The sequence below is a fragment of the Cervus elaphus genome, chromosome 9 (assembly GCF_910594005.1).
Source record: "Cervus elaphus chromosome 9, mCerEla1.1, whole genome shotgun sequence".
Taxonomy (NCBI): Eukaryota; Metazoa; Chordata; class Mammalia; order Artiodactyla; family Cervidae; genus Cervus; species Cervus elaphus.
The window spans coordinates 9,161,321-9,173,179 of record NC_057823.1 but is presented as its reverse complement, the minus strand read 5'-3'; the positions used below and the strand labels follow the sequence as shown (position 1 = coordinate 9,173,179).

General features: G+C 40.6%; 1 protein-coding gene across 1 annotated transcript; it reads right to left on the bottom strand.

Annotated features, from left to right (window-relative positions):
* Nucleotides 1-8,688: 8,688 nt before the first annotated feature.
* LOC122699258 (glomulin-like) lies at nt 8,689-10,104 on the bottom strand. Its single transcript, XM_043910984.1, has one exon. It carries the CDS (start codon nt 9,958-9,960, stop codon nt 8,815-8,817), a length of 1,146 nt encoding a protein of 381 aa, XP_043766919.1. The 5' UTR covers nt 9,961-10,104; the 3' UTR covers nt 8,689-8,814.
* Nucleotides 10,105-11,859: the final 1,755 nt, after the last annotated feature.

Below are 11,859 nucleotides of genomic sequence, written 5' to 3'. Positions count from 1 at the left end.
GGGGCCCTGGCAACCGTCTGGCTTCCTCCGGCCTCAGTTTACCCATTTGTGGCATGTGTCGGGGGGGAGGGGGGTGGGCACCCAGAGGAACTGATTTCACACCTAAGGAAGGGAACTGGTCTGGATCTGCCCAGGAAGGAGGCAGGAAAGTTGCCCCAAACAAAAGTGAAGTTCTCCTTTACAGTATTTTTCCAATGAGACCCTGGAAGGTATGGCGGTCCCCTTTTGTGCTCCATGCCCCAAGCCCAGCCCTAGAATCTGTGAAAACCAGACAGACTGGGTCACCTCACTGTCTGGTCTGGCAGGGAGGCAATTAATCATGGATAACCAAGAAAACCAAGATGATGGGACAGGCACAGGCTGAGGCTGAAGGGCGGGGATGAAGGGCGGGGAGCTTGGGGGACGGGCGGGGGCGCGTTCTGTGTAAAGGACATGATGGATCAAGCAGGATGTGAAGCAAGACAAAGACGACTCCTGGTGAACACCACAGGGGCAGAGACCCAGAGGTGAGAGTGAGTAGAGCTATTTAAGGCTCAGAGGGCTTGACTGGATGCAGTGGGGAGGGAGGGGGTTTGGCAGCCAGCAGGAGTCAGCTCACAGAGCCAGGTCTGATTGGGGTTTTTTAACACACCTGAGGCTGTCATGTGTGGAGGAGGCAGGAGGCCAGGGCAGTGCTCTTAGTAGGATACAAACCCCAGAAAGTAGAGCTTTGGGATACATTTTTTTTTTAATTAATTTATTTTTTATTGAAGGATATGGGGTAAATTTTAGAGCACCTTTTCATCTCTGTGCTCCCCTGGTGTCTCAGATGGTAAAGAATCTCCCTGCAATGCAGGAGACCAGGGTTTGATCCCTGGATCTGGAAGATCTGGAGAACCACTCCAGTATTCTTGCCTGGAGAATTCCACGGGACGAGGAGCCTGATGGGCTGCTGTCCCAAAGAGTCAGACACGACTGAGTAACCAGCACTTCATTTTCATCTCTGTAATCCCATCTCAAGCTGTGGCACAAAAGTGGTTTTGGTACATATTTTGTTGACTTCAGCTGAGTCACCCACAGACGCTTACTGGGCACTTCCGGGGTACGGGGCATTGGGGACACACAGCGGGGTACAGCACAGATCCAGTCTCTGCCTGGTGGAGCCAAGAGGGAAGATGAAAATAAATTAGTATCCAGTCAGGGTTTCAGTGGCCCTCGGTGCCAGGCTTCTAGGAGAGACACTAAGTCTGGGAGGGTTTCCTGGAGGAAGTGACTTTGATATACTGAAACCCAAGGACAAGTAGGATTAACCAGTAATCCTGAGGCGTGGAGAGTCCTGGCAGAAGAACAGCCCAGGCAAAGACTGAGAAGCTGGGTAAGGTCACAGTGTTCCTGAGGACAGGGTGGCAGGGGAAGATTGTACTGAGACTTGTTTGTTGGCATCAGTGGGGCCTTTGTGGGCTTTGCGGGTGGAGAGGGAAGAGGTATGAGTTGTGTCCTCACTGCAGCAGGAGCCAGAGCAGGCCTGTGGCAGGAAGTGCTGCATGGGGCTTAGCCAAAGTATTTTTCTTCCACTTCCGGGATGGCTTCAGCAGAGAAGAATGCAAAGAGTGAGTTTCTAGGCCACTGACAACTCTCACAGTGTGAGGGTCACTGTGGTATACTGAGAATGAGCAGAAGGGGGACAGAGTGAGGACAGAGGCACCGTCAGTCCCAGAGAAGTCTCTGGCATGTGTCTCTGGCATGTGAAGTCTCCATGAGGTGATCCCAAGGGGCACAGCCCAGCATTTGACCGTAAGTTGGATATTTTGTTGATGCAAACATCCTAAATTTTCTCCTGGCATAAAACCCACAAATACAAAGAATAAACAAACGAAACTGGAGACAAAGGTAAACTCATGTCATGGATAAAATATCTCCATAGTATGAACAATGGCTGCATGCATGTGTGCTAAGTCGCATTAGGCATGACCAATTCTTTGCAACCTTGTAACCCGCCAGGCTCATTGGTTCGTGGGATTCTCCAGGCAAGAATACTGGAGTGGGTTGCCATGTCCTCCTCCACGGTATCGTCCCAATCCAGGGATCAAATCCATGTCTCTTTGTCTCCTGTATTGGCAGGAGGGTTCCTTACCATTTGCGTCACCTGGGAAGCTCAAGCAACAATTAGAAGACAATTAAAAAAAAATTCCAGTGACTTAGCAGGATATGAATCCATAGATCACAGAAAATGAAGTACAAATGGCCCTTAAACCGAGAAAAAGATGCTCAGCCTCACTCATAATAGGAGAAATGCAAATTAAAAGTAGAGTTGACCCTCGAATGACAAGGGGTTGAACTGTGATGGTCCATTGATACACAGATTTTTTTCAATAGCTATGTACCACAGTACTGCACATTCTGCAGTTGGTTGAATCAGTGGGACTTCGGGTATGGAGGGCCGTATATAATGTTATCCATGGATTTTTGACTGCACAGAGGTCAGCACTCCTAATCCCTCTGAGTTGTTCAAGGATCAACAGTATAGTGAAACCATGCTTATTTTAATGGACTCAGGAAATGATGAAATTCAACACCTACTCATGATTTTTTTAAAAAAGTCTAACAAACTATGTGCAAATGGGAATTTCCTCAATCTGATAAGGAGTACCTACCAAAAGAAGTCTACAAGTAATATTATACTTAATGTAAAAGACTAAATTGTGTCCTTCAGAGATTGGGAATAAGACAAGAATGTCTATTCAGCATTGTTCTAGAGTTCATAACCACTGCAATGAGGCAAGAAAAATAAATAAAAGGCTTAAAGATTGAAAAGGAGGAGGTAAATTTGTCCTTGTTTGCAGATGATATGATTGCTTATACTGACAATCCAACGAAATCTATGACAACTACTGGAACTAATCAATGAATTTATTAGTTCAAAGTTCACAGTTTAAAAAGTTAATGTATAAAATTCAGTTGAATTTTTTATATACTAGCAAGAAACAATTGAAAATGAAAAAAAATTTTAAATGCCATTTGCAACAGCACCAAAAAAGATAAAATACCTAGAAATAAATGTAACAAAAGACTGTTTTACTAAAAGTTACTGATATTGCTGAGAGAAACTCATGAATACATAAACAAATGCAAAGAAATACCATGTTCATGGATCAGAAGATTCAGTGTTATTAAGACATTAGTTCTTCCCAAACTGGTCTATGTGAAAGTCTCTCGGTCATGTCTGACTCTTTGCAGCCCCATGGAATATACAGTCCATGGAATTCTCCAGGTCAGAATACTGGAGTGGGTAGCCTTTCCCTTTTCCAGGGTATCTCCCCAACCCAGGGATCGAACCTAGGTCTCCCGCATTGCAGGCGGATTATTTAGCAGCTGAACCACAAGGGAAGCCCAAGAATACTGGAGTAGGTAGCTTATCCCTTCTCCAGGGGATCTTCCCAACCCAGGAATTGAACCAGGGACTCCTGCATTGCAGGCAGATTCTTTAACAACTGAGCTATCAGGGAAACTGGTCTATAGAATCAATGTAATTCCAATCTAAATTCAGCAGATTTTTTTTTTTTTTTAAGAAACTGGCATTGACTTTAAAATTCATATAGAATTATGAAGGGCCAAGCTGATTTTTTAAAAGAAGATAAAATCAGAATAATTATTCCACCTAACTTCTAGGCTTACTATAGAGCTAGAATAAGAAGACAGTTTGGTATTGGTGAAAAGATAGACAGGTAGATCAATAAAACAGAATAGAGCAACAGACCCATATAAATATAGCCAGTTGACTGTTGACACAGATGCTAAGGCAATCAAAGGAGAAAGGAAAATTCTTTTCAACAAATAGTATCAGAACAACTAGACAGCATATGAAAAATAACATTAACCCTTACCTTATATCATACACAAAATTAACTCAATATGGATCACAGAGACTTGAATGCATAACCTAAAACTCTAAGACATCCAGAAAAAAGTAGAAGAAAAAAATTTTGCAAACTGGTAGGCAAAATTGTCTTAGCTAGAAAATTAATAAGTTAGACTTCATCATTTTGCTCTTCAAAAGACACCATCGAGAAAACAGAAAGGTAATACATAGATCAGGAGAAAATATTTGCAATGCATGTATTAAATAAACAAAATACCTGCATCCAGAATATATAAATAATTCTTACAACTCAGTAATAAAACAAACAACTCAATAAGAAATTGGGCAACAGATTTGAATAGACACTTCACCAAAGAGGATATATGCGTGGCCAACGAACATGTGAAAGGATGCTCAACATCACTAGCCTGGGAAGTACAAATCCAAACCACATGAAGATACCATCTCACACCCACAAAATGGGAACAGTTAAAAAGACAATAGCAAGTGTTGACAGCGCACTTCTGGTGTAAAGGAAGAGTGATACAGCCACCGTGGAAAACAGTTTGGCAGTTTCTTAAAGCTAAACATAGAATTACAATCTGACCCAGTCACTCCACTCCTAGGTATTTAGCAAAAATAGAATGGATGTCCCTGCAAGGCCTTGTATACCAGCATTCATTGCAACTTTATTTGTCATCGTCCTAAACTGAAAACAACCAAAAAGTTCATCAGCAGGTGAATGAATGAACAAGCTGGTCCAGCCATCCAGGGCAATACGACTCAGCAATAAAAGGGAATAAACTACTGATAAACACAACACCATGGAACAATTGCTGAACTATCCTGTTGAGTGAAAGAAGCCGAGCACGAAGCTTCCATATAAAATTCTGAACCTTGCAAACTCATCTTAGTGATGGAAAGCAGATCAGGGTTACCTGGGAATGAAAGCATGGCATTGCAGGTATTTTCTCTCAATCTATGTCTTGCCTTTCTGTTTTCTCAGTGGTGTCTTTTGAAGAGCAAAATGATGAAGTCTAATTTATCAATGTTATCTAGCTAAGACAACTTTGCAAAAATTTTTCTTCTGTTTTTTTCTAGATGTCTTATAGTTTTAGGTTATATATTCAGGGATCAAACTCACGCTCTTGGCAATGAAATTGTGGCATCCTAACCACTGGACCAGCAGGGAATCCCCTCACTTCCCTTGTTGGGGACTAAGATCCCACAAGCCATGTGGTGTGGCCAAAAAAGAAAAAGTGGAAATGACCCAGCCCTGTGGAAGGGAGCAGACAAAGCTGAAGAAATTGGTCTGAAACCCAGCAAATCTCCTTCTAGCAAATGAGACTTCCAAGAATGATACCTTTACAGCATTATTTAGTCATCAAAATCACTCTTAGGACAGCAATCTGTTGGAAATAACCTAGATGTCCAGCCACAGGGGATTCATTGAATAACCTATTGCCATTCTCAGCATTGAATATTATGCAGCTATGCAAAAGAATAAGGTAGCTTAATGCTGACAGTGTGGAAAGACCTCCCAGATGCTGCAGCCAGTGCAGCAGATAGGGATCTAAAGTGGTCGGCACACAGTTTGGAAAAAAGAAACTAGAGACAGAATTAAAGTTTTAAAGATGGGACTGGGAGACTCAAGACCTCTAGGATCAAGAGCCCTGTTCCTCGGAATGACAACACTTTTATTTAGTGTCTTGGCAAGCAGAAAGTATCTGTTGTGCTACAATAAAATCAGCCTCCTGTGTCCCCAGTCACGTCTCCCATTTTATTGATTACTTTGAACTATCTTTGTTGTTTTCTTGTACAAGGGGTATCAGCCAGCTGGAGGTCATAGACCCGCATATGCCTTGGGAAGATATCTTGGTGTGTGTACAAGCAACGTTTTGAATTTGCGCTGACCCAGTGTTCCAAGGTCCACACTATGTTTTTCCTTGGCTTAGCAGGGTATGATGACCCCAACTAGTCAACCTGATGTACTTTTGTTTAGATTATACTGTATTGCTATGTTTTGCTTTTATTCTTTTCCCATGGTGATTTTCTCATGGCTTAGCCAGAGCAATAGGCGGCTGATTGTTAACCCCTGCATGTCCCTCTTTTTGTTTTTGCAGCAGAAAATATGTTGACCTCGCAACTTCTTTCTTCATTAGTTATCGGAGGGCTAGCGTGCATTTGAGGACTAAACAGATTATAGTGAAACAGCAAAACACAGCTAGCGTTCTGATGAGAACACCTCTGATACCTTTGATCCATTCGAGAGGTTTTAATGAGTTAAGGCCTTCTGCTATCCCTTGAAGTATATCCGTACCTGGTAATAGTCTAAGAGAAGCATGCTGTATGCCAATAATTCTTGCTTGTAGCTTTTTAATACTAGAGTAAGGTTGTTGGCCGTATGGCCCTGCAAGTGCCATCTAACATTTCCCCAGGTGTGTTCAGATTGGTTATATTCCTGAGGGGTTACACAGAAAGTAGTAATGTTCCAGTGACACTCTAAATGTATTTTTAATTTAAGATTTTGTACTTCTCCCAAAAGTAGCACTGCATTTTCTAAATCCACCAACCTGTTGTTAATCTCCTCATCTATATGAATTTGGGCTCCCCAAGAGTAACTGGTGGTTTTTTTTTTTTTTGTAACTGGCGTTTTTATGCCACTCCTGCACAAAAGTGGTAGTTGGTACCATCTGATGGAGAGCTACTCCCCCCACTGCCGCTGTGGTGGTGATAGCAATAATGCCCATTATGGCGGCATTAAGGAACCCAATAAAACGCTTGGATCTTTTCAGAATGGTATTTAGTACTGTGAGCAAAGTATGCATGTCAGGGGAGAGTTCCCAAGACCTACTTTGAGTTACTGGCAGCCAAACTCCTAAACGTCTGTGCAAAATCACATGGGAACGATTAGAGTTAAATAATGAACTGTTCAAGCAGGTATATGGCTTACAATCCTGGCGGGTCAGATTCCTTTCTGTCTGATTAATAGTTATAGTGCCAATCATAATTACATATGGATCCCTAACACCTGCTTGAGTATAAAATGTCCAATTTGTTGATGTATTGAATGACAGAGTATAATTCGTGGAATAAGAATAATTTACACCCCAAATTTGATACTTTTTCAGGCTTATGGCCAACTTCCATACTTCTGTTTGAGCCCTACCTAATTTGAGCTGTGGCTATGGTGGAGACATGCTAGATAATGGGATAGGCTGAATGTGCAGTAATGTCAGTGTGATTGTATTCAGACACATGCCAATGCAATTTCTTGTAAGGACTGCAGGATGAGTTATGGTATGAGCAATTAGAGACTGCATACCCCTTAGGGGACCAGTCCCAGACAATTCCATAGGAGCCATTAAGTAAGATCACCCCCTCAGTTCCGCGACAATTACCCCAGCGTATTTGGTCTTGTCGGTCTGCCCATATGCGTCTGTTCTCACGCAAGAGTCTATCTGGCTTAGTTAGATTATCTTGATTAGTCTCTTGATATCCAAAGCTCAATCCAGAAAGTAAATGCAGTTGAACCTTAGTGTGATTTCTGTTTAAACAATTTACAGAGAGCCAAGCCTGCACTGATAGATAAGACAGCCCTGGCCAGCACCCAAGCAAAAAGGCCAAGTGTCAAAACCCAAAGTATTGTTAAAGGGGGTCTCCTCTTCTTTTTTATGAATGGGCAAATGCTTATCTTCTGGACCAGGGATCCAGGAAGAGTCATTAACATAAACAGGGATAGATCCTTCACCACAATTAACAGGCCTGAGCAATGGGGGATTTGGTACATAGATAGGACCAATAGATATATTAGCAAAGAATAGGTATATTCTTTGCTTCTGCCAAAGCCAGGGGTATACTCACTGCGATATCAGGGCAAACATAGCCATGGTCAGGTTGCCTGGAGTCACTGGTCATTTCTGCTTGGTTTTACTCTATGAGCTGGAATCCACACAGGTTCTAGACCTTCTCCTGGGGAGAGTATAAGCAGGCCTTCTTCCCCATGTAATTAACTTCCCCAGTGACCAAGCATTTGTTAGTGGATCTTGCTACCAAATCACAGACTTAGTTGTATTTGTGGATGTAGCCTGAAAATGTCACTCGGCTGCAGTTTCCATAGTTTGTGCTGAAACAGTCAAAAAATTGAGGGTAAATAAAGCTTTACTCAATATTGTTTGTTGTCCTATGGCATGTCCCCCTTTTTGTTTTTGTATTATATGTTTTTTTTTTCAGAGTTCTGTTAATTCCTTTAATAATGTTCAAAAAATATTGGTACATGTATATAAAACTTAGAAGCTTTTTAATGATACAAATTAAGTTGGAAGAACAAATGTTTAATTGCAAATAAGTATATAGCATTTTCTAATTAGCCCCTTGGGTTAAAGAAAAAGTCATATATACCTTTTTATAATACAAGCCAGCCACTATTTCTAAAATTAATCTTCACAGATACTTTCATACTGTAACTATTGCTGGAAAGCTGGTGATAGAGGACTCTGTCCTCTAAGACTCCTGAGGCAGGGAAAAAAAAGGAAATCAGGAGTAGTTCACAGACTCAGAATTTTTCTCTAAGCTCTTACAGTGCTGTGATAGCCAGTTTAACACTAAGAGTTCTAAAATAGCATCTAACTAGAACATAAAGTGTATCAGAATTTTTAGAAACTCACAACTGTATGAATAAAGGTAATTCCAGTACATTTTATGAAATCATAATATGAAATTATTGATTCATATTAGATTTTTCAACAGTAGTATTTAAAATACACATGGGCATTATTTACCATATAGATACCTTTTTAAAAGGAAACAATGCTACTGATCCATAATGTGTCATTGCTGAAACAGGTAAGTAAGAGAAGCTACATTTATTTTCTATCAGTGTGTTTTACAGAAAAACTTCTATAAAGGTATTAAATAAACCATAATGAAAAATATAATGTATTACCAGTTTTTATTTAGGAGATGGAGCTTTCACTTTATCCCATATTTTCCTCAGAGGTAGACTTTGTTTTTGTTTCAATGAGTTCTTCTACTCGAGCCAGAACACTTTCAATCAAATCAAATGTGAAAAGAGCTGAATGTAGGACCTTAAGCTGCATTTCAGGAGGCATATTTGGGATCTCCTCTCTACCTACATTTAATGAACAATGATCTTTAGACTTCTGGACTTCTTGGCTATTCTTAATTTCTGCTTCATAATGTGCTTTTGACATATTGAGTCCTGTATGGAGGGGCTTTAAGAAATTATTCTCAATCTTTTCAAGATCTGTCCACAAACCAGTTTGATTGTCTTTTTCATTATCTTTGATAACCAAATATCTCAATAAATTCAACGAAGCCATTATCCTATCTGAGTTTTGCAGTAGATCTGTTTCAGCACCCTCTGGGAGAAAGAGTATCAAATCTAGAAGGGAAATCAGCTGTGGTCCTGTAAACCATTTGTTATGTGTTTTCTTTAATGACATGTCAATTTGATTTTTGATATTTTGAATAATAAAGGCCTCCACACCTGAGTGATTACTTGTATTCAGTAAGCACCCAAATAATGTATATTTGCCTTGTGGATCCAATTTGTTAATATATAGCTGAAGCACAGCTAAGCCTTTTTTCCTCAATGTCTCAATGGGGCAGAGGGTCATTACTTTGACTAAGCCCTGAGGTACCGTAAGAAAACTCTTGATTTCTAAGTACTGGTGAAGTAGACTGCTATCCTCTATTCTCAGTAAACCATTCTCCAACAGATCCAATCCTTTGGAGAAAACAGACTCCTCTGTTCTTTGTAAAAGGACTTCAATATGCCCCATATTAAATTGCAAAAGATATGATGGGCTTAAGACCATTGGAAGCTGATCAATACTGATGCCCTGCACAAATACTAGATATGCCAGAGAAGCCATAGAGTCTGATAACTGTTTGTCTTCTTCTTCCTCAAATTCAAGGTAATTCCAAATCTTCTTTTTCCTTCCATGATTAAAAATCATTTTGGGAAAAGGGTATCCAATTGCTGACAAAAATCCCTTTACCAATAAATCAAGCAGCAGGAAATGACACTTTCTTTTATCATCTTCCTTTTCACTCCTTAAAAGTGATCGAACAACAGGACCAACAAGATTCCACCCCATATTCTTGACGATGACCTTATTCTTTTCATTCTGAATAATTTCTAACAGTTGATCTATGTGCCCTTCATCTATACATCTTTGGCCTGCTAACCGGAAGCAGGCCAAAATCTTCCTCTTTAAAGTCTTGCTCTTCTAGGATTTGACATCTCTTTATGATAGACTGTAGTTCCTCCACAGCCATTCCTTATTTTTTCCAGTTTTGATGCGCCAGGCCTCTCGCCCCTCCCGCGGCTCGCCGCCGCCGCCGCGCTGCTTTCCGGGTCCCTCCCCTCCCAGGGCGCTGCGCGCCGGGTCTTGGGGGAAAGACGCCAGGGTCGGTTCCCTATATTATATGTTTAAGTGATTGATTAGCCCCCTCCACTATGGCCTGTCCTTGTGGATTATAGGGAGTGTCAGTAGAATGTTTTATAGACCAAATTTTAAGAAATTGTTGGAATGCTCTACTGGTATAAGCAGGGCCATTATCAGTTTTTATAGTTTTTGGTAGTTTTATAACAGCAAAACAAGCATATAAATGTCTTTGTACATGTTTTGTAGTCTCACTGGATTGAGTAGTGGTCCATATATCAATAGTCACATGTACATGAGAGAGCTTAAAGGAAGATATATGAGTTACATCCATTATAACTATGGCTTTTATAGGGAACTGTATACCATCATTATATCAGTGTCTCAGTCACACATTTGTGACTACACACACATAATGTAGGGGACAACACCTTTTGAAACAGGTAATATAGAGTACAATATCAGTTCCGTTCAGTTCAGTCGCTCAGTCGTGTCCAACTCTTTGCGACCCCATGAACCACAGCACACCAGGCCTCCCTGCCCATCACCAGCTCCCTGAGTCCACCCAAACTCATGTCCATTGAGTCAGTGATGCCATCTAACCATCTCATCCTCTGTCGTCCCCTTCTCCTTATAGTTAGGAGTAATAGTAAAATCATAAGTAAGAACTTAAGTCAAGAACTTTCATTAGATATAGCCCAATGAAATCTTTACATCATCTGACTTAGTTTGTTAAAGGACTATAGCTTGTTGTTAATTTCCTGGTTGTAGATCCTGGAGCAGCTGATCTTTATTTAAAGACTGGTTACTGAGATAAGCTTTAGAAACAAACTTAAGAGTGTCCTTTTTAGTAACTTAATTAAACCTCTTAGCAATGTAACATAACCACAAGGAACTATATTAGAAGTGAGTCTTAGTAAATACAGACCTTGATTAACAAAACTAGAACTTAACATTCAGTGAAACATAATAGATACCACAGGCCTGACAATGGTTGAGTGGATTTTTCTTTTAGAGCTCCCCAGTATACTCTTAAGATTTTTGTACATGTCTGGAGACAGTCTTTTCTACAATCTACAACTTCTACAACAGCCTGGTTGAGGCTGTTCAGAACCCAAATGTCTCCAATTTCTGGAGGGATGAGGCAGAGAGAAAAGAAAAATGTTTTTATTCTACCCACAGGTGTAAATCACTAAATTGTTTTAAACCATCAGTGACTTGAGGAGAAGAGCTTTTTTATATTTGAAAACAAAGATTAGAAGCCAGTAATATGTCAGACAAAAAGTCATGAAAATTGTAGTCATATTTAGCAGTCTGTTTAATCTCACATAGCCAATCCCTTTGTTTTGCGGTTCTTGCCCGATGACCGAGGACGTCAGTAAAAACGATAGTCTCCAAGAAGTTTGTGAAGTTTTTTGTCAGTGTCTGTACGACCTGTCCAGCAAAGTGGGTGCCCCAATCACTGGAGATTGTAGAAAACACATTTTAACCTTTTTTTTTCCCTCTATTGTGAGATATTAACCCTGAAGTCAGGAAAGGCTTTATTTTATCAAATAAAGTTGAGGTTTGTCAGGGAGCCGGGAAAAGCCAAGCAACTTTTGGACTTCCGGT

Bases quoted from the DNA above. Each gene is read 5' to 3' on its own strand.
- LOC122699258 (XM_043910984.1), bottom strand. From the start codon at position 9,960: ATGGGGTGGAATCTTGTTGGTCCTGTTGTTCGATCACTTTTAAGGAGT.